General features: G+C 41.3%; 1 protein-coding gene across 8 annotated transcripts in view; it reads left to right on the top strand.

Annotated features, from left to right (window-relative positions):
- The window catches only part of CSNK1G3 (casein kinase 1 gamma 3), a 448,270-nt gene that overhangs the window by 329,296 nt on the left and 95,026 nt on the right, over window positions 1-23,948 (top strand). For 4 of the 8 annotated variants that reach the window (XM_029619712.1, XM_029619731.1, XM_029619692.1 and 1 more), the window contains 2 exons: window positions 7,345-7,437; window positions 8,978-9,073. The exons of 1 other annotated variant lie outside the window; for it this stretch is intronic. In XM_029619712.1, coding sequence (XP_029475572.1) covers window positions 7,345-7,437; window positions 8,978-9,073 — 189 coding nt within the window. The remainder of the gene's footprint in view (window positions 1-7,344; window positions 7,438-8,977; window positions 9,074-23,948) is intronic. 3 more of the 8 variants (XM_029619750.1, XM_029619740.1, XM_029619702.1) reach the window with 2 other exon arrangements.

The raw sequence follows: 23,948 nt of genomic DNA, 5'->3' as shown, positions 1-23,948 counted from the left end.
TAACCATCCATTTTTCAGTTTTCCCCTCATATACCGCTATAATTTAGAAGATGGCACTTATCTTGTTTTTGTTAGGATTAATAATTTATGAATTTGTTTTATTGTATTTTATTTTACTATAAGATTTGTGTAATTTTTAATTTAATTTTTATGATTTGTATCTTTTGTATACTGTTTTGACTAAACCTTGTTTGGAAAAGCAGTATAGAAACATTTTTAAATAAACAGTGTTAAGTGCCGGAGTACACAGAGATCAGCAGCGAGTCTGCCCGATAGGGATCCAAATGGCATGGATGATGAGGCAGATCCTGACACTCTAGAGGATGGAGAAATTCCTCCGGATTAGAACCGTATAGGACTATGCTACGGTTCTTCCATAGAGATGCACTCTCAACCCTGATTTCCCAGATCTTGAAAATGCTGTGAGTACCTGGGGCAGATTCCATGTTTGAGCCAAAGAAAAATCCCATTTTGGTTTCTCTGTTTAAAGCCTCTTGTTTTTTCCTTGTGATAAAGGCAATTCAAGAATTGATTGATCTTGAGTGGGCGCCCCAGAGGCTAATTTCAAAGGAGATCGGGTTTTGGAAGCCCTGAACCCTCTGGATCTGGTGATGAGTGTGTTTATATCCAACTTTGGAAAATGTAGTTATGTGCAATCTCCAAGTGGACGACTATCCCCGTAGAGGGAGGAGTGGCCTTGAAGTATGTACACGATAAGAGGATTGAAACTATCCTTAACCAGGCATTTGAAGCAGTGGCAATGACTTTACAAATAGCCACCAGGGAACAACAAGAAGCTTGCTGGGGTGAATTCCAGGGCAGTTATGAAGCCAGTGGCCGCCGCCTTGGCAGATGCAGGCTGCGATTTAATCTGCACTCCAGCCAGAGGGGAGGCTTTGGTAATAGTGGCCAAGCATCATTTATGACTGAGAAATTGGTTGGCCGATACTCTTCCAAGGCTAACCTCACAAAATTACCCTTTAAAGGCTTGCTCTTGTTTGGGAATGAGTTGGAGAAATTAGCCAGTAAGTGGGGAGAATCACCAGTTCCTCAATTACCGAAGGATAAGAAGCAGATGCCATGCTCCTTTAGCATGAGAGGTCATGCTAGGGAATCCAAGCATTTTTGATCCTATAAAGGAGCAACCTTTCAGAGGACTCTGCCTTTTGTTAGGTCTCTTTCCTTTCATCCCAGATAGCCCAGAAGGGGCACGGGCTTGGGTAGTAGAACCTCCCGAGCCTTCCAATGAAGGTTTGCCAACCCACTCCTGGGAACAGGAGATAGGACGCCTCTCTCTTCTATCAGAGGTGAGTTAAGATCACATCAGATCAATGGGTTCTGTACTGGAGTTTCACAGTGTTCCTCGGGACATGGTCATGGTCTCTCCCTGCCACTCTCCACAGAAGAAGCAGGAAATGGAGGATACATTGGCAAGGCTCTTCAAGCTCTGATCCGGTTGCCCACGTCTCAAGAAGATATGGGGGCGATATTCAGTTTTATTTCGTCTGTGCCCAAGAAAGAGTGATCCTTTCGTCCCATCCTGGTGTCAGCAGTCATCTGCAGATGATGCACTTTTGCATGGAGACCTTTGTGCTCAGTGATAATGGCAGTACAGTTGGAATTTCTGATCTCTTTGGACCTGTCCGAGGTGTATCTTCACATTCCCATTCGACTTAAAGCATCAATGCTTTCTGTGGTTCACAGTTCTGAGATGCCATTATCAGTTTTTGGACACTGCATTTTGGTCTGGCCATCACTCCCAAGACCTTTTCCAAGGTAATGGTAGTAGTAGCAGCAGAACTGAGAGAAGTTGGGATCCTAGTATACCCATATTTGGACAGCAGGCTGATTCAAGCCAAGTTGCTGGAAGAGAGCCGCCTGGTGACCAGCAAGGTGATCTCCCTGTTGCAGGAGCTCAGCTGAGTGGTGAACCTAGCCAAGAGCCATCTTCCACCTGCTTAGTCACTGGAATACCTCTGGGTTCGGTTCTGCACAAAACAGGGCAGGGTTTTTCTGCCAGAAACTCATATTCAGAAGTTGATGGCACAGCTATGTCTGAACACTCTGCGCCTAACTGTATGGTCCTCCTTGCAGGTACTTAGTTTAATGGCGGCAACTCTGGAAGTGGTACCGTGAACGAGAGCGCATATGCATCCTCTTCAGCACTCCCTTTTTGTCTTGGTGGAACCCGCAGTCTCTGGACTATTCAATTCGGCTCCACCTACCAATGGAGGTCTCATCCCGACTGTAATGGTGGCTACAGCCAGATCATCTAAGGAAGAGAATTTCCCTAGCACCACTGGACTGATTAGTACTGTTGACAGATGTGAGCCTTCATGATTGAGGAGTTCATTGTCAGGAGCTGACAGCGCAAGGGTGCTGGGAATCAGAAGAGTTTCTCTGGAACATCAATTGTTTGACAGCCAGGGTAGTCCAGCTGGCATGTTTGCAGTTCAGCGACAGGCTGCAGGTTCGAATAGTCTGGATAATGTCGGACAGTGCAAAGACTGTGCCTTATATAAATTGGCAGGGAGACCCCAAGAGCCAGCAAGTGTCGCAGGAAATAGATCAATTTATGGGATGGGCCAAACCGCATCTCCAGATGATCTCAGCCTTGCATATAGCAGGAAAAGTCAATGTAAGAGCACACTTTATCAGCAAGTAGAGTCTGGACTCAAGAGAACTGAATGCTATCAAATGAGGCATTTCAGCTGATTCTGGATCGCTGAGGTCTCCTGTTTCTAGACCTGCTGGCAACATCTTGCAATGCAAAGGTTCCGCGATTCTTCAGTCGCAGGAGAGATCCGAATTTCTTTGGGATAGTTGCCTTGGTGCAGAATGGCCAGAAGACAAGTTGCTGTACACCTTTCCTCCATGGCTCATGTTGGGCAGATTAGGCTGAAGGATTGATCGCCACAGAGGGATGGTGCTCTTGGTTGCTCTATATTGGCCCAGGAGACAATGGTATGTGGATCTGTGGTGTCTCCTGGCAGATTTTCCCCTTCATCTTCCAGCGCACAGGGATCTGTTGTGGCAGGGTCCTGTTTTTCATGAAGATTCGACTCTATTTTGTCTTACGGTATGGCACTTGAAAGGACTCACTTGCAGAATCGTGGATACTCTGTGGCAGTGATTTCCACCTTGCTAAGAGCTAGAAAGTTCTCCACTACCTTGGTCTATGTGCAGGTTTGGCGTGTGTTTGAAGCCTGGGGTGAGGATTGAGGTACTCTTTTTTTTTTTTTTTTTTTTTTTTTTTTTTGTTTGGTGAAGATCAGCTTATTTTGAAATTTTTGCAGGATGACTTGAATAAAGGCTTGGCCCTTAATTCCTTAAAGGTACAAGTAATGGCTCGCAGCTATTTCAGAGATCAGGTGAATGGCTGGATCCTTGTAGACTCATCTTGATGTGGCCCGTTTCCTGAAAGGAGTGAACAATCTTCATCCTCCTTTGTGGTTTTCGGTGCCCTTATGGAATCAGGCCGATACAGTAAAGTGTGCGGGAGAGCGGGCGTTTGCCTGCTCTCCCGGCGCGCGCACCGACCACTTGCCGGTGCGCGCGATTCAGTATTTAAATTAGGCCCGGCGGTAAAAACAGGCAAAAGGAGCGGCGGCTGTCAGCGGGTTTGACAGCTGACGCTCAATTTTGCCGGCATCGGTTCTCGAGCCCGCTGACAGCCACGGGCTCGGAAACCGGATGCCGGCAAAATTGAGCGTCCGGTTTTCGGCCCGACAGTCACGGGCCAAATTCACAATTTTTTTTTTACTTTTTCTACTCTTCGGGACCTCCGACTTAATATCGCCATATTAAGTCGGAGGGTGCACAGAAAAGCAGTTTTTACTGCTTTTCTGTGCACTTTCCCAGTGCCGGAAGAAATTAGTGCCGACCTTTGGTTCGGCGCTAATTTCTGAAAGTAAAATGTGCGGCTTGGCTGCACATTTTACTTTATGTATCCCGCATGCATACCTAATAGGGCCATCAACATGCATTTGCATGTTGAGGGCGCTATTAGGTGCTGCAGGTTGGACGCGCGTTTTCCTCCCCTTACTGAATAAGGGGTAAGGGAAAACGTGCATCCAAGAGCAGGCTAACAGTGCGCTCCGTTGGAGCGCATTGTACTGTATAGGCCTGTTAATTTGTTATTGGATTTCTTAGCATGTCCTATGTTTAGACCGATGTGTAACCTGACTTCGCGGTTACTGCAGGCTTTGTCTTGCCGGGAGCCATTCCTCCGGATGACTCCAGGGGCGGTACACCTGCCTACTGTTCCTTTTCTACCGAAGGTGGTCACTAACTTTCACTTGAATCAGTCCATCTCCCTGCCATCTCTGGAAAGAGAGAGATGTAGAAGAGTATCCAGTATTGCGACCCTTGAATGTCAAGATACATATTAGATATCTGGAACTTACTAAGCCTTTACGGAAGATGGATCATCTGTTTGTCCTTCACGGCAGTACTAGGCAAGGAGAGTCGGCCTCGCGGGCTACCATAGCTCGCTGGATTAAGGAGGTAGTCACGGCTGCATATGTTGATGCTGGGAAGCACTTACCTAGTCAGGTCAGAGGTCATTCCATTAGGGCTTAAGCAATGTCATGAGCGGAAGTGAAATTGTCTCCCATCAAAAATGTGTTGAGCTGCGATGTCTTTGTTAGACACTTTTTCCAGATATTATCTGGATGTGCAAGCCCAGGAGGACGCAGCCTTTGCACATGCAGTTTTGACTGGACCGCAGGTAGCCTCCGGCTCTATTCAGGAGTAGCTTGGGTACATCCCACTTGTTCTGGATTCATCTGACTGGATGCTAAGAAATGAGAAATTACTACTTACCTGATAATATCCTTTAGGACAGTCAGATGAATCCAGCTTCCTTCTCTTGGCTGCGGAATAGTTGTATTATGGTCCTCCTCCATAGGGATTACTTGTGTTCGTCCAGTCCCTAGACAAGTGTTAATACATTCTTGTCTGAGCTCAGTGTTGCCTGTTGGCTGAGTATTGAAGTGGTTATCTGTTTAATCAAGTTTTGCTAGTCTGTCTACAGTTGCTTTTGAAGAGATTACTGGCAGGCTGATGTCACTGCAGAGGGAGGTGTATATACTGTGATGTCAGTTTGCTCCGTCTCCATCTGCTGGTAGAACTGCATAACTCACTTGTTCTGGATTCATCTGACTGTCCTAAAGAAAAGGAAATTATCAGGTAAGTAGTAACTTCTCAGTACTAAATAAAGAGTACTGATAGGTGTCAAAAAGTAGTAGAAACATGATGGTGGAAAAAGACCGTATGGCCTATCCAGTCTGTCCATCCACCCTATTAATTTAGCTTCGTATTTCCCATTTCCTTAGAGATTCCCTATATTTATCCCATGCTTTCTTGAATTCAGATACTGTTTTGTCTCTACCACCTACACTGGGAGGCTGTTCCATGCATCTACCATCCTCTTCGTAAAAATATATTTCTTAAGATGACTCCGGGGTCTATCCCCTGTCACCCTCACCCCATTACTCCTCATTTTAGGGCTTTCTTTCCATTTAAAGAATCTTACCTCCTGTGCATGGAAATATTTGCAATATTTAAATCTCTATCATATTCCCCTATCTTGCCTTTCCTCTAGGATGTACATCTTTAGGTCTTTAAGTTTATCTGCATATGCTTTAGAGCAATGGTCCCCAACCCTGTCCTGGGGGCCCACCAGCCAGTCGGGTTTTCAGGATATCCACAATGAATATGCATGAGAAAATTTGCATGTTATGAAGGCAGTGCATGCAAATTTTCTCTCATGCATATTCATTGTGGATATCCTGAAAAACTGGCTGGTGGGCCCCCAGGACAGGGTTGGGGACAACTGCTTTAGAACTAAGACCACTGATCATTTTAGTAGCCAGCCTCTGGACTGATTCCATCCTGTTTATATCCTTTTGAAGGTGCAGTCTCCAGAATTGTACACAGTATTTCAGATGAGGTCTCACAAGGGATCTATACAGGGGCGACGTCACCTTTTTTTTTCTTTCTGCGGACCATTCCTCTCCCTGTGCAGCCAAGCATCTTTCTGGCTTTTGCTTTCACTTTATCCACTTGTTTGGCCACCTTAAGATCTTCAAATACAATCACCAGCAAATCTCACTCTTCCTTTGTGCTTAGAAGAATTTCACTTCCAATATTATACCTCTTCCTTGGGTTTTTGCATCCTAAATGTATTACTCTGCATTTTTAGCACTAAATCTTAGCTGCCAGACCCTAGACCATTCTTTGAGCTTCGCTAGGTCCCTTCTCAAATTTCCCACACCTTCCTGGCTGTCCACCCTGTTAAGATTTTGGTATCCTCCGCAAAAAGACAAACCTTTCCAGACAAACCTTTTGCTGTATTGCTCATGAAAATGTTGAAAAGCACAGGTCCAAGGACCAATCCCTGAGGTATACCACTAGTAACCCCCCCCCCTGCCCCCCCCAAGAGAAAAATGCCATTTACCATTATTCTTTGACACCTCCCACTCAGTCAGTTTCTAAACCAGTCAGTCACTTTAGGTCCCATACCAAGAGTGTTCAATTTATCGAAACCATGTCAAAGGCCTTAGTGAAGTCCAAGTGCACTGCATGTAGTGCTCTCCCTTGATCCAATTCTCTGGTCACCCAAAGAAATTAATCTGTCTGACAAGATGTAACTCTGGTAAAAACATGCTGTCTCGGATCTTTCATCCATTGGATTCCAAAAACTGCATTATCCTCTATTTTAGCAGAGATTACATTAATTTGCTGGAATTGCTGCTAAACAGAAGATAGTAGAGTTTTTGGAACAAAATCCGAGGCAACATGGTTTTGCCAGAGGTAAATCTTGTCTGAATCTGATGAATTTCTTTGATTGGGTGACCAGATTAAGGGAGAGCACTAGATGCACTGTTCTTGGATTTCAGTAAGGCCTTTGACACAATTCAGACTTGTAAGTCAATTGAATGCCCTTAGTATGAGACCTAGAGTAACTGGTTAGAAACTAGCTGAGTGGGAGGTGACAACAGGTAAGGTAGTGGTAAATGGAGTTTTCTCTGAGGAGAGTGGCTGTAATAGCAGTGTACCTCAGTAGCATATAGATGCAAATAACAAAGCGAAAACAAATTTATGAAAATTATATTAACTATCGATGCTTTCTGAAACAATCAACTACTCCTACCCAAATATATATTACATATATATGTAATGTGTTGGTTTCATCATGAGTTCCTAATATTTGTTTAAATTATTATTCCTGCATGCACTGTTCAGCATTGACTGTCAGATTCAGCTTTTTTGAAGTATAAATCTGGGAACATTTATGTAACTTTTTTTCTCAGTTTGGTACATAAATGTGTTGTGTTGTAGCCTACTCCAGTGGGTTCAATTCATGCAGATCCTGCACTATCATCCAACAGAGAAGCACACCACAGGGATAAGATCCATCAAGCCAAAAATCAGGTATGTTTATTCAAAGTTGAACTTTCATCATTTGTTTTGTTCTCTTGCATTGATTTATGAATGGTTTTGATTTTATTTTATTCTAAACCGACTTGCTTTCGAAATAAAGCTTTGATTTTGGTCTTTCTATCCATTTGTCAACATATCAGCAAAACCTTAATTATCCTTGTTGGGAAAATGTTGGTGGTTTGATTCCTGGTCAAAGTAAGTGTTAACTGTCCAATAGAAATCTCTACATGCCATTTACATTCCTGACTGGTTTTCATATTAAGACATTTTATTTTTTGAAGAAATAAACTCTGACTTTTATATTTAATCATCTAATCATTTGTGTAAAATTTATAACTTTAACTGACCTGATTTAAGGCGGTAACACAAATTATCAGTGTTCTATGCTAATCAGTTAAAACTTTCTTCTTCCTCTTTCTGTCAGTATCCCTACAAAACCTTAAGTCCTCTAAATATGTCATTAGCAAGGCAACATTAAACTCATATGCAGATATAAATTAGGTCCAGTGATTAATTTGATTACTTTTATATTTGACTCATAACTTATTCTACCAGTGACTTTCAGCTGATATAGTGGTTCTAGGAGTAATATTGTTGGGACTGGTGAACCTGAAGATCTGTTTGCTTTTAGCTTTGTGCTACTTAGTTCAGATCAAAAATGTTGGTATTATCCACAGGTGGAAACTGCTTAAAACTTTAATGAATGTATCCTTGGTTAATGATGATGCGCTCAGTTTTGAAGTAGAGGATTCACTAAAGTGAATTCTCTGGAAAACTGTTCTTACATAAGATCTGCCAATTGTTCTGCATAAATGCAATATCTTAAAAAACGTTTGAATATTATCCTTGCACATCCTCCTAAGTGTTTTTATTATATTCCACTTTAAGATTGTAAACTAATTAGGAATATAATGCCTCTGTGCAAATAAGAAGGTTGAATATGTGTGCTCTAATATTAGGTCAGCAAAAGGTTTGACAAACATATTTCAAAACATATGTATTAGTCGTACAATTTAATAGTACAAAAATACTTATTAGGTATAAATGATGGGACAGCACAGTATTGCTTAGCACACTGGTGCAGGGCATTGCAGTTTATTACTCTCACCATTTGCATGTAGTGTTATCATAGTCTTGTTCCTTTGTCTTTTTTAAGCTACAAATGTTTTCCTCGTGATTTCTGAAAAACATATATTCACAAGTGAAAGATCATACTGTAGCCACAGTTGCGAAAGTGGTTGTAAAACTGACAATTTTTTAAAATTTGCTTTCTGCTGTTGCTAGATTTTAGTCTGCATGATGTTTGTCTGACCATCGTGTACCTGTTGTAGCAAACAACCCTCCAAACATGTCTGGCTCCACATTAAGATTTGATTTGCATTCACAGGTGCATTTAGTATGTGTGTTTAGTGTGTTGTGTTCTTGTGCAATTTTATTTCACATATTGTAATACAAGCATGAGGTGTTTAATATGTTTTGGGTTTCTCTCCCTCCTCTTCCATGCATGCTTTATGCATTATATAATTGGCAGTCGACAGACCACAGGGCAGCTTGGGACTCCCAGCAGGCCAATCCCCATCACTTGAGAGCTCACCTAGCAGCTGACAGACATGGTGGCTCGGTACAGGTATTTTCTGCTTCTTTGCATGACTGATAATTTCTACATCCTATAACCCTACTTCACTTTTCAGAACCCATGGCATGCTTCCAGTTTTCAGTTGATAGTGATGCGTCATAGTTCACTCCATAATGGTATTCTCATGTTCCTTGTTACCTACTAGCTGGTAAACTAAAATACATACTTTTTTTTTGTGTAAAACGTTTTTGTTGATACTTGATATGCTTATCCTTTGCTTACAGCTTTTTGCAATAGCTTCTATAAAAGTTTAACAGTCTGTCTAAAAATAACCTTTGTTCTTGTGCTGAACTATATGCTAAATATCCTTATAATATGCTGAACTGAACAGTAACTAGTTCTATAGATCTTCCCATCCTTTCATTGTTTTTCCTTTTCCCAGTCTTAATGATTTTAGTCTTTTGAAGTCCATATGCTTCTTCATTAAGGATAAATCTTTACTTTAGTACTTAGTCCAGTGTTTCACAAGTGTGTTAGAACATTTATATTGTATAGTTCTTTAGGTCAGAGAGAACCAATAAATCGCTGATCCTTCATCTTTTATAAAGGCACTTGCAATTGAATGGAATAGAAATCCACATGATTGATAAACCATAAGCTTTCTGTTTGTCTCTTGTTAGTTTTAACTGTGTTTCTAGTTCCAGTACAGGAGACCTCATGGCATACCAGACTCTGATCATAAGCCTTTTACTTTTTTTTGTAGCTTATGGATTAATTGCATAATCAGGTCCAAATGTAAATAGTTTGTGTGTGTTGGCTGGAGGTATTGCATGTTCTAAAAGTATTGAAAAGTTGGTTTGACAGCCCTTTATAAGCTGGGTGCTGTCGTTAGTAAACTTATTCATTTAGCTTTAAATACTTTTAGGGAAGCTAGCACATGGCAGCTAAATGTTTTAGCCCCCTTTTCCTTTTTGTCACAACTTTGGCTGGTTCTGGCTTCCAGTGTCACTTGTGTGCTTCTTCTTTCCTTCTATACAAATAAAATAGCACCAGAGGGAAAAAGAAACAGAAAAGAAACATGGTTTTCAAGGGGATATTTAGAAGTATGATGGCATTATCTTGCAGGAGAGACTGATGAGTTGTACGCATTCGTATTTATTTCGTAATTAAATAGGTCTTCTAGTAGTTAGGTTACATTTATGTACCACATTCTTTGAATCAAGTTCAACTTAGTGTGGTTTACTATATAAAAAAAAAAAAAAGTACAAAAATAGTATGCATCATAATAAAATACATCAAAAATACATAAACATCAATAAAACACAAAGTATGTTAACAGTCTGGAGACACAACTTAAATCTACCACACTCTCAATAAGGAGTGATAGTTATGGTCTTATAGTCTACTTTTAATAGGATTATAAATAACTTCATGCTGCTTCCACTCTGAATAGCCCAGAATCCAGTTGCTGAGTGCAGTTTTGTTTGACACATGGATGCAAGAACAACAACATGTAGCTGCAACTTTTCTTCATTTTGATCTCACCTATGATATAGAACAAAAATGAATCTTTTTTACCTTGTACTTGAATGAGTATATGTTCAAAGAAGAGGGCACAATGCATTGAAAACATCAAGCATTGAAGCATATTCAAAGGCAGATGTTTTATCCTTTTCAGAAAAAGTTTCTCTAGCCACAAGCAGGCATGAATTAGCCATTAACATGGGATGATGACATCCAGTGGTGCAGACACTGACCCATCTCCAGATGAGGATATGGCAGACACTGACATTGTGCTTGCTGTTGGCCCAGAACCTTGATCTAAAATACTGGGTCCTAGCTTCCTCTTGTTTTGGGCTTATCCAGTTAGACACTTGGTCATGATATAGTTTGCATTGAAACGTGTTAAACACAATCATGACCACTCCAACATGCTTCCTAGGAAGGAACCACAGGTGTTGGATGCATTAGGGAAAAAGGTATTTCAGGGATCCATGCTGAGCCACCTGCATTATGGCTCATTACTTGTAAATGGTGGAAATCTGCACAAATGTGTGCAATTACTAAAAACACCAACAGATTCAACAGACCCAGAGCAAATGGATTTCTGATAAGCAGGGGAGGAATGTGAGAAGCAGCTCAGTTGTTCCACTTAGGCCTCTGATATTGTGGCTAGGATTTTGGCCAACTCTACAGGAGCCCAGCAGCTCAAGTGTTTGCGAGTGAGTGACATACAGGAAGATGTGCTTGATCATCTTGCTGATGTGCCCTGTACAGGGGAGAGTTTGTTCAGGGGCAAAGTTCAAGAGGGTGGTGGCTGTAAGTAAAGAATATCAAAATTCTCTTTGCAATCGTCATTTGGCGTGGGGGACCAGCCAGCCCCCACCCAGCAACATCAGTTTTTTCTCTACAAGTGCTCAATCTACCAAATGTACCTGTTGTGCTCTTTATAGCATCAGCTGCCTGCCCAAAGGAGAGAGAGGTGTCAGCAGCAGATGCAGCTTAAACTCTGGACCAGTTATTGGTGACTTTGAAGCTCACCTTCTTGCCGCTTCCAGTGGGGAGAAGGGAAGGGTTCAGGCCACCTTCCTGGAATGACTCCATACTACCAAGCACCGTGGTGGGTCTTGGAAATAGTGGAAGATGGTTATTGTGCTGGCTCAATAAGAAATACATGGATTTCCCTCTTCCACACAGCTAACTTCTCTCCTTAATCAGTCCTCAGGCAAAGATCTTTTAAGTTTGAAATTATTTATTGTACAGATAATTTTCCATTACTTACAATTGTTGCTTCCAAACGTATATATGCCCCAGGCAGAGATCTTTGTAGCTGGAAATAGGCAGGAGAGAGGAGATGAGGATAAGGATGCAGGATGAGAAGGCAAGGGGTTCTGAAGCTTGATTAATCTTCAGAATTAAAGCGATGAGGAACGATGTAAAAAAGCTAATTGTATTACAGAGGCTGTAGGCACTTCTAGCTTTGAGGTAGCATGCTTGAGACTGACTAACACTTGGAGAGTGATTACAGGAAACGTCCCAACAAGCTGGGGCTAGAGGGCGAGATCCAATGGTAACGAGCCTAGGATCCATGTGACGCAGGGTGGAGCATGAAGGGCAGTTCCTTGAGCCAATAAGGAACTTAAGAAGACTCGAGCTAGATTGTGAGAGCATGCAGACCCTTCCCAATGAGAAAAGCAGGGGGGAGGGAGTTTCTCTTAAAGGCAAAACTCCCCTTAAAGGCAGGACTCACAGGCTTTTATCATGGGTTACAAATAAGGACTGCACTAGACACAGTTAAACTGCAATGTATATACAGATACCAAAATGTACCCACTGCTAGGGACAGAACAGTTATTGATTACATTTCTCTTGCCCTCCTCCAACCCTTCTTAATCCCTGCAGCTAGAAGTGGAGTTAATCCATTTGCAGAAAGCAGTCGAACCTGTCTCTGAATTCTATTCCAGTTCTATTTTGATCCCCAAGAAGTCAGGGCATTAAGACCTATTCTGGACTTACAGAGGCTATACAAGTTGTTCAGGAGAGGTTGAAGATGAACTCCATCCAGACGATTCTACTTTTCATTTGATCAAGGAATTGGATGTGTACATGTGCTTTGGATCAGAAGGATACTTTATACATACATCTTTATTTTATTTATTTAAAAATTATTGCATTCCATAATATTCACAGTAATGTTCAATGTAGGTAATAGTTTTACATACGTAATAGAGAAAAAATACATTCTAAAAACATTGTAAAATACACATAATAGGTAAGTCATAATAGAAATTAATTATAACTTTGTCCATAAGCTTTCTGGAATAGGTTTTCATGCAATTGCTTTCTAAATTTTACATATTCAGGTTAATTTCTCAGTTCTTTAGGCAGGACATTCCATATTACAAACCCGATATATGAAAAGGCTCTACTGTATATTTCTTGTAATTTGTAATCTCTAAAAGATGTTACTAATTTTTTATCATTAGATCTTAAAGAACATGAGGCCAGATATGGCTTAATATAATGTACCAAGTCATTAGTACAGTCACCATAAATTACTTTATGAATACTATATTCGCTTCTGTAAAGATAGCCAGTGGATCTCCTTCAGCTCTGAAGTAATCCTTTCACCTTATCTACAGCCTGTAAGAACCCTGATGCATAATGCTGAACTAGTTGCAATGTTTTTAATTGCTTTTTTTGGTAAGCCAGTATATAACGAATCACAATAATCCATGTGCCTCGTGACTAAGGCTTGCACTACTATCTTAAGGTCAGATTTTGAGATGTAATGCTTTAAAGGTCTAATCATTCTAAATTTAACGTATGCTGCCTTCTCTACCATTTTAATCTGATTTTTAAATGAAAGCCTTGCATCTAAGCAGACTCTTAAATCCTGCCTTACTGTTAGTATTGCAATATTAATATTCCCAAATTGAAATGATGAATTACACTGCTGTGGGCTTTTTTTTTCCCACCAAAGGGTTTTTGTATATTAAGTGCAAGTACATTATTTTTCATCCAGTTGCTAATTGTTGCTACACAATGATCAAATATAAGTATCTCAACAAAAATAAATTGATGTCACATAACATGAATTCTCATGCATTAAATCACAAAATGGAATGTAAATGGCCATCATACAATGGCACTGATATAAGCAATGAGGAACCCAACACTGAATCCTCTTAGTGCTGAAGGACTGCCTAATAGTCCTCTATGTGCCAAACAATTCTATTCATCAGTCATTACATATTCCTTGAATAATTGTTTATATATTTTTCTACATTTTATTAAGTAAAGTCAGTGAATGCACTTACCTGTTTGCGAATACATTTAACACCGGGAAAGCAAGAGTCTTCAAAGCTTTACTGTATTATCTTCCAAAGTCACCTGAAACCATAGTGTTTCGGAAGGAAAAAACCTTCCTCCTTCAGGGGAACATGGAAAAGACTTCCTCCACAGATATGTTACCCGGTATCCCTAAAGAGCCAAGAAACATACAGAAAGTGCATTATAAAACAGTTATGTGAACACAAATTAATCATATAAAAACACAGATTGGTAAGGAGATATTTATTTATTTATTTATTTATTGGTTTTTATATACCGCCGCTCATCAGAGATATCACGTCGGTGTACATAGAACAAGAATCCGCAATTGCGTTGTACATAAAACAATAATAAACATATATAAAGATATCTTCAAACATATATAAATAGGACTCATGTAACTGAAATTTTCAGAGATTATGATAGTCCAAACATCAGATTATGTACACGCTATGTGCGCTGTAAAGATTGAAAGAAACCGTGAAGATGAGACCGATCTGGCTGAAGGAAGGCACATTTAAAAAGAAATTATAAAGAGGTAAATTTAGTAAATTTAGGATCCTAAGAAATAAATTCAAATCCTATGTCATAAGGCATTTAAACTAGAAGCTGGGTGTGGCAGAAAGAAATTAGAATGTCACCCCCCAAATACAAATGCAATGGAAAAGGGTGAAGTGGATAACAAAACTCAACTAAATAAGGCACAAAAGGAGTCCAAGAAAAGCAGTAACCTGAACGAGAAAAGCTGAAAAGCTGTGAGCACAAATGCTTGTAGTTTGGGCAATAAAATCCCAGATCTACAAGCCCTAATGGTGGAGGCGGACTTGGACGTTGTTGCTGTCACGTGGAATCTCACGATTGGGATACGGCAATACCGGGCTATAACTTAAGGAAGGACAGAGAGGACAGGAAAGGGGGAGGAGTGGCTCTTTGTCAGAAACAATATCAAAGCATCTGAGCTGCAAGGAAGACGGAGCAAAGAAGAAGCACTATGGGCCGACCTAAAAAAAGATGATGGGGCATCCATTTTTATTGGAGTGGTTTACAGGCCTACAAATCAAATGGAAGAACTGGACAGAGATCTGGTTGAAGACATCCAAAAGATGGGAAAGAAAGGAGAAGTGGTGATTGGAGATTTTAATATGCTGGATGTAGACTGAAGAATCCCTTCTGCAGAATCTATCAAAAGTAGAGAGATAGTGGATGCCCTGCAAGGGGCTCTGTTCAAACAAATGGTAATGGAACCCACGAGGGAGGAAGCTACACTTGATTTAGTGCTCACCAATGGAGGTAATGTTTCTAATGTCCATGTGGGTGCCCACCTCAGCACCAGTGATCATCAAACGGTATGATTTCAAATCACAAATAGGATACGGAGAAGAAGCATGAAGACCCGAGTTTTGCTGTTCAAAAACACGGACTTTGATGAAATGGGGAAGTACCTGACAGAAGAAATAGAAGGCTGGGAGAACGAGAGAGATGTGGAACAACAATGGAGCAAACTAAAAGGAGCAATTACCAAGGCAACTAATCTATATGTTAGAAAAGTAAAGAAAAGCAAAAGAAAAATGAAACCTTTCTGGTTCTTGAAGGAGGTGGCTGACAAAATAAAAGCTAAAAGAGCAGCATTCAAGAAATATAAAGGATCCCAAAGGGAGGAGCACAAGGAAGAATATCTGATGGAACTGAGGGAGACAAAGAAAGTAATCAATATGGCAAGAGCTTGGAAAACTAAAAGTTGACAAAGCCATGGGGCCTGATGAGGTTCATCCCAGGATACTGAGGGAGCTCACAGATGTGCAGGCGGGTCCACTGCGTGACCTGTTCAATAGATCCCTAGAAATGGGAGTGGTGCCGAGTGATTGGAGAAGAGCGGTGGTGGTCCCACTTCACAAGAGTGGGAGCAGAGAGGAGGCTGGAAACTACAGGCCGGTTAGCCTCACCTCGGTGGTAGGAAACGTAATTGAGTCGCTGCTGAAAGAAAACATAGTGAACCATCTACAGAGGCAGCATGGATTCACCAAGGAAAGGTCTTGTCAGACAAATCTGATTGACTTTTTTGATTGGGTGACTAGGGAATTAGAGGAAGAGCACTTGATGTCATCTACTTGGATTTCAGCAAAGCTTTTGATACAGTCCCGCACAGGAGGCTTGTGAATAAAATGAGAAGCTTAGGAATGAGTGCCAAGGTGGTGGCCTGGATTGCAAACTGGTTGACGGACAGAAGACAATTTGTGATGGTAAATGGAACTTACTCTGAAGAGAGAGCGGTGTTAAGTGGAGTGCCGCAAGGATTGGTGTTGGGACTGGTCCTGTTCAATATCTTTGTGAGTGACATTGCGGATGGGATAGAAGGTAAGATCTGTCTTTTTGTGGTTGATACTAAGATCTGCAACAGAGTGGACACGCCAGAAGGAGTGAAGAGAATGAGATGGGATTTAAGGAATCTGGAAGAGTGGTCGAAAATATGGCAGCTGAGATTCAATGCCAAGAAGTGCAGTGTCATGCATATGGGATGTGGAAATCCGAAAGAACTGTATTTGATGGGGGGTGAAGAGCTGATGTGCACGGAACAGGAGAGAGACCTTGGGGTGATAGTGTCTAACAATCTGAAGTCGGTGAAACAATGTGACAAGGTGATAGCTACAGCCAGAAGAATGCTGGGCTGCATAGAGAGAGGAATATCTAGTAAGAGAAAGAAAGTGATGATCCCCTTGAACAGGGCCTTGGTGAGCCCTCAGCTGGAGTACGGTGTTCAATTCTGGAGACCGTATCTCCAAAGGGACAGAGACAGGATGGAGGTGGTCCAAAGAAGGGTGACCAAAAAGGTGGATGGTCTTCATAAAATGACTTCTGATGAGAGATTGAAGAACCTAAATATGTACACCCTGAAGGAGAGAAGGAGCAGGGGTGATATGATACAGACTTTCAGATACTTGAAAGGTTTTAATGATCCATGGTCAACAACAAACCTTTTCCGTTGGAAAAAATCAGTAGAACAAGGAGACACGATTTGAAGCTCCAGGGAGGAAGACTCAGAACCAATGTCAGGAAGTATTTCTTCATGGAGAGGGTGGTGGATGCCTCGAATGCCCTTCTGGATGAAGTGGTGAAGACTGAAATCCTTCACAGTTTTAAAGGGCAATGGGATAAACACTGTGGATCCATAAAGGCTAGAGGATAGGAATGAAGAGAAGAGCCATGGGGTGGAGTACTGGAATGGAAGCTACTACCTGATGATTACTACCCTTAATCAATAAGCCTTCACAACTCCAACATTGCTCTCTGCTTCAACAGCAAGGGGAAATGTGGAAAAGGGGCTTTGCATTCAGACAACCACCAACAAGGACTGAACTTCACAATCTGGGTAAACAGAGAAGCATGGCGGTAGCTTGCTTATTACGGCGGTTACTACCCTAACCAATTAAGCCTGATATCACTTTGAATGCATATACAGCACTGCTCTTTGCTTCAACAGTAGGGGGAAATGTGGAAAACAGGTTTTACATTCAGACAACATCCAACAAAGCATTGATCTGGGCAGTCTGGGTAACCAAGCATCGGGGTAACTTGCTTATTACGGCGGTTACTACCCTTAACCATTAAGCCTTATGCTCACCTTTGATGCAACTCCAACATTACTCTCTGCATCAATGACAGGGGATGGCAGGACATTTGAATCAGTTACCAACAAGGGCCCTGAACTTGCTGGTAGATGAACCAGAAGTATGGGAAAATAATGAAACAGATAAGTATGGGAAAATAAGTATAGGAGCTTGCTAGGCAGACTGGATGGGCCAATTGGTCTTTTTCTGCCTTCATTTCTATGTTTCTATATATAAATTTGAAAAACTAGAATAAAACAAAATAGATAAAATTGGCATCTTTTATAATGTTTTGATATATATATAACTGTGGTGTACGGGGAGAACACCCCCTATGGGGGAAGGCACTTTTACGTACTTTTTAAGTAACGGTTCATGTTTGCGCCTTTTTTTTTTTCTTTAAAAAGCCGCGGAGTTGGGGGATGTTAGGAATTATTAGGAAGAGAATGGTTAATAAAACGGAAAATGTCGTAATGCCTTTGTATCGCTCCATGGTGAGACCATACCTTGAATACCATGTAAAATTCTGGTTGCTGCATCTCAAAAAAGATACAGTTGCGATGGAGAACGTACAGAGAAGGACAACCAAAATGATAAAGGGGGATGGAACAGTTCCCCTATGAGGAAAGGCTGAAGAGGTTAGTGCTATTCAGCTTGGAGAAGAGACTCCTGAGGGGGGATTTGATAGAGGTCTTTAAGAAAATGAGAGGTCTTGAACGAGTAGATGTGAATCAGTTATTTACACTTTCGGATAATAGAAGGACCAGGGGTGCATACCATGAAGTTAGAAAGTAGCACATTTAAGACTAATCGGAGAAATTGTTTTCCACTCATCACACAATTAAGCTCTGGAATTTGTTGCCAGAGGATGTGGTTAGTGCAGTTAGTGTAGCTGGGTTCAAAAAAGATTTGGATAAGTTCTTGGAGGAGAAGTCCATTAACTGCTATTAATCAAGTTTACTTAGGGAATAGCTACTGCTATTTCATCAGTAGCATGGGATCTTCTTAGTTTGGATACTTGCCAGGTTCTTGTGGCCTGGTTTGGCCTCTGTTGGAAACAGGATGCTCGGCTTGATGGACCCTTGGTCTGACCCAGCATGGCAATTTCTTATGTTCTTATGTCTCTTTCACATTCCCCTGATGAAAGGTTTTTTCCCTTCTGAAACACTGTGGTGTCGGGTGACTATGGAAAATAATACAGTAAAGCTTTGAGGACTTTTGGTTTCCAGTGTTAAATGTATTCACAAGCAGATAAGTGCATACTCTGACTTAATATATTTTTATGAACAAAAAAGTCCTATAGCAACCAATATCAAAGAGGGAATAGCTGCCCAATAGTATAAAAATAGATATCAGCCAGGGACCCAGATTCTCAACTCGATAATAGTGTAAGTACACAGTGTAATCCTATATATAGCAGACCTCATACATAGTATACATAATTCATGCTAATTAGCATAAGTATACCGCAGTATAATCATTGGTCATAGTGTCCAAAATTTTTTTAAGAATTTTCTTCTGCATTTCATACGTGAACATTGAAGCCTATTGGCATTTTATAACATTGCAAATTTTGCATGACATTTCAATCAAGCACTTAGCTTATAGTTCCGAGGAGTAAGCAGAGACATGGAGGTGAGGACGAGCACGGTGGCTGGCCACCGTGCTCGTCCTCACCTCCATGTCTCTGCTTACTCCTCGGAACTATAAGCTAAGTGCTTGATTGAAATGTCATGCAAAATTTGCAATGTTATAAAATGCCAATAGGCTTCAATGATTAATATATTTTTATACATTTTATTAAGTAAACAGTTATTCAAGGAATATGTAATGACTGATTAGAATTGTGTGGCACATAGAGGACTATTAGACAGTCCTTCAGCACTAAGAGGTTTCAGTTTTGGGTTCTTCATTGCTTATATCAGTGCCATAGTATGATGATCATTCACATTCCATTTTGAGGTTTATGCCTGAGAATTCGTTATGTGACATATCAATTTATTTTGGTGAGATCCTTATTATATTGGATTGACATTATTCTTTCACTTTGGGGTTCTTTCAGTTAAACACAATGATGAAAAGCATGTATAGTATTGGAAGAGTTCCATCTTTTTTCACAAGGAATAACAAACTGTATATCAACATAAATGTAGTAGTTGACCCTCTGCTTCCTCAGGATTTCTGTTAATGGCTGTAAATATATATTAAACAATATTACAAAATGGTCCGATCCTTGAGGCACCCCTGAATGTTTGGTCCTCGGTGCAGATGAACTATTAACATACATCACAACTTGTTCTCTGACTGTGAGATAAAACTTAATGTGTTCAGTCTCCTGGGCAAGGCTGAGGACCGCCGCAATTACCTCCAGCACCGAGGCTGATGGGGTGAATACACACTGAGGAAGGCCTCCCAAAGAGTGTGCGGCAGGCCACCATGCTTAACCTGCCTCTGCTTCCAGCAGTGCCAGCACTTGCACACAGTGCCATCTCTAGGTACGCGCGTGAAACAGGAAAACCTCTGCGGCCCCCGTTGATGACGTTGCTGCCCTATAAAAGAGCAGTTCCCCTACAGTAAGACTCCTCAGCAATAGGTTGACTATTTCTGGTAGAGCAAGTTGCCTTAGTGTGTCCCTGGTCATCATCTTGGAAATCCTTGGTGGTCACTCCTGAGTTCTTCGTCCTGTGGACAGTCTTCAGTGTCTTCCCCTGCCTGCCTATGCTGTTCCTTGCCTCCCTGCCTGCCTCTCCATCCTGTCTTCCCTCAGACGAATCCTAACCTCGGCCTGCTTGATTCTTGGTTTTGATTGAATTCTGCTTGCCCTTGACCATGCCTGAATGCTGCCTGTCTTTGACTACACCGGTACTCTGCCTGCCCCGGACACAGAGCTCACTTCATCACCATAAGCCCATGCTTAAGTCCTGCCGAGACCAGTATCCAAGGGCTCAACATAAGGGGAATGAGGTCTGGTATAAGTGAAGCTTCAGTTGGGCCTCTGCCACAACCAGCTCCACCAGCTGACAGTAGGGACCTGCAGGGCTCCTCCCTGCAAGTTGCACCAACTCCATCTCCATCCAGGAGTCCACATCTACAACTGTTAAACCTCTGCAGTTCTGTGGATCCTATCCTTACTTGACTCTAACTGCTGTAATAAAATGTCTTACTGTCAAAAGTAGCTAAACTATCAACCTAAACAAGCAACACTGACACATTTCTGTCTGCGTAAAGTTATCTGATCAAGAAAGTAAATGTGTTTCAGTGACATGAACTTTTCGGAATTGAAGTGGGTCATATATGTTATGCCCTTCCAAATACTCAACTATATTAACACCTGTTTTCTATTTTACTAAAGATTGGCAAATTTGAAATAAACTGTAATAGAAGCATCAAAAGTAGGTAGCGACATATGTGTTTTAACTAGTTGTACTGTTGCTCGTAATCCTTGTAAATATGCATTTACAATACAAACTACAAAATCATACATCTCTCCCTTAATACTTTGCACAATCCAAGTGCGTCAAGGATCAAGAGAACTAGATATAGATTTTAATTGATACTATTCTTTGAACTCCTGCAGCCGTAGTAAGAGAAAATTGGACCACTGTACTTCAACTTTCTTGATACTTATCTCATTTAAACTCTCATTTTTGATCATTAAACATTATAAACCTTTTATTTTGAAAAACTGTGCTGAACTTATCAGGCATATTACTCAAGTGCTTTTGAGGAATTTTTAAAAACTTTTGCACTGTTTGAAATAACTCTTTTGATTGATTCTGAGATGCTGTTTTGCTGTACATACGCTGGCTGAATTAGCCATTAAATATGGGTAATGCTCAATATGGATTCCGAAAAGAACATAACACTGAAACTCTCCTCATCTCGCTCCTAGATCAAGTATACATTGGCATAGGCAAAGGTCAGTCCTTCCTCTTAGCACTACTCGACATCTCGGCAGCTTTCAACACCGTAAATCATACTACCCTTATAAACCGGTTATCAGACATAGGAATTACAGGACCCGCCCTCAGATGGTTCGACTCTTTTCTTAACAACAGAGCCTACAAGGTTAAAATCAATAATAAAGAATCCCCTCGCACTAACTCCCCAATTGGAGTTCCCCAGGGCTCTTCTTTATCGCCCACCCTGTTCAACATTTACCTTCTCCCTCTCTGCCATTTATTCTCAAAATTAAAACTGAAGTTTTACATATATGCAGACGACGTTCAAATCTTAATTCCCATATCTAATTCACTGGATTCTGCTCTCAAAATCGGGGATTCACATCTACAATCAATCTCCTCCTTGCAAGCCTCAATCTGGTGCTCAACACCACCAAGACAGAACTCCTCCTCATCACCCCAGAAGGCAGCCCACTTCATCAACAGCGGCACACCAACACACAAATCTCCCATGCAAGAGATCTTGGAGTCATAATAGACAGCTACCTGAGTCTAAAGAAATTCATAAACCAAACTACGAAGGACTGCTTCTACAAGTTGCAAGTACTCAAAAAAAACTCAAGCTGCTCCTTTTCCATAATGATTTCAGATCTGTTCTCCAAGCCATCCTGTTCTCCAAGGTGGATTACTGCAACTCCATCTTGCAAGGTCTTCCTGCTACTACAATAAAACCCCTCCAGCTGCTTCAAAACGCTGCTGCGAGAATACTGACGAATACCAACTGGAGAGAGCACATTTCTCCTATACTAAAAGATCTTCATTGGCTCCCAGTAAACTTTAGGATTCTCCATAAATCACTCACAATTATCCACAAAAGCATTCACCACCAGACCCCTCTGGACCTGCTATACCCACTCAAACTTCACTCTACGACCAGACCCCTGAGGGAAGCTTACAAAGGATCCTTACATGTCCCGCCAATCAAATTGGTGCACCAATCAAACATTAGAGACCGGGCATTCTCAACAATAGGTCCCTACATCTGGAACACCATGCCACCGGACCTCAGGCAGGAATCCTGTCTCATAACTTTTAAAAAGAAACTTAAGACATGGCTTTTGTCGAGCCTTTCCCGGTTCCTAAGCTGATAGCTTGACTTAGAACTGTTCCCACTCTACAGTGATCAAACTATCACTAAGTTCTCATATGTTATAATGAGGTGGGTTACTTTGCCTCTCTCCCACACCACCTTCTGTATATAGTTAATTATCTTTGCTCTCCCCTCTTTATTTCCTACCCCCAGTTTTTTTACACCCTTGTTATAATGTAACTTATTTTATTTCTTCAATCTGTATCTCTTGTTTTTTGGTTAGTTAACCACTTTGTTCGATGTAAACCGAGTTGATTTGATTTGTATCAAGAAAGTCGGTATATAAAAAGCCTTAAATAAATAAATAAATAATGCCATCCGGAAGCATGGAACAAACTCATGGCTCTAAGCTAGTAAAGTTTTGAGCTCTGTGCATATGCAGGTATTGCTTCTTGAGCCACCTTACTTTTTTTTTTGTCTGAGCACAAACACAAATGTACTCTGTCACCTCTCTTTCTCAAATTCTCTTCTTTTGGCATTGTTTGCCTCACAAACTCTTTTCTAATTTGGCGTGCTGCCTTTGCTGTCCTACAACAGCAATTTTCAGTGCAACAAAAAAAAAGTGTTCCATCATATCTAGCCAGAAGAAAAAATCAGCCACAGTGAACGGTTTTAAAAGTTATATCTGTGGCAAGATTATGTCCCTCATCGACAGACAGGCAGTAATTGATGCCTTGGTCCGGAACACAACTAGAACTATTATGTCTGTGATCAGATAGCCTTGTGCTCCCAGTGTTCTAGGGTGCTTTATATCTAGGAACTGTGTAAATCTCTTCTGAATTGCAATAGATCCTAGTCACACAGTACAATATCTGCTGCCTTATTGGGAACAGAGTTGAGCAGGAATTCAACAACTCCCCCATCTATTCAGGCCGAAGCCACGGGGTTGAGTTCCATCAGTCACCCTGTATGTGAAGATAGTGTCAATCGCTGGAGCCATTGTAGCCTGCGTCAAAAAAGCATAAACACTCAAAGCGTAGCACATCAGCACCAGTGCCATTGATGTGGTCATCAGTATCATTGGCACAGGGAGCATCTGCCTTCCCGATGCATCGAATTGACTGCATCCTGCACCGAAGCTTTTAACATACGATGTCAGTTCACACAAAGAATGACGTGCCGAGGCGCTCGATGCATGGAGCTCCAATACATTCATTGCACGTTACAGCCCCAATACAATATCATCCTGCACCAGAATCCTCAACATGCGCTCTAAAGACCCATCAAACCATGCTAAGTCATTCAAGGTGTTGAAGCATCCTACCTCTTCAAAGCTGCCAACGCATTAACCTCAGCCTTCTTTTTATCAAACTGCTATGCCATCACATCTGTACACAGCCCATCCTAGATCTGCTGGGGAAGGAGTCAGGTTGCCTTTGCCCCCCTCCAGTAACCACAGCGTACACCCCACCTAGACTAGTGGCAGAAGGACCTCA

Source organism: Rhinatrema bivittatum, chromosome 1 (assembly GCF_901001135.1).
Source record: "Rhinatrema bivittatum chromosome 1, aRhiBiv1.1, whole genome shotgun sequence".
Lineage (NCBI taxonomy): Eukaryota > Metazoa > Chordata > Amphibia > Gymnophiona > Rhinatrematidae > Rhinatrema > Rhinatrema bivittatum.
This window is presented reverse-complemented; position numbering and strand designations above follow the sequence as displayed.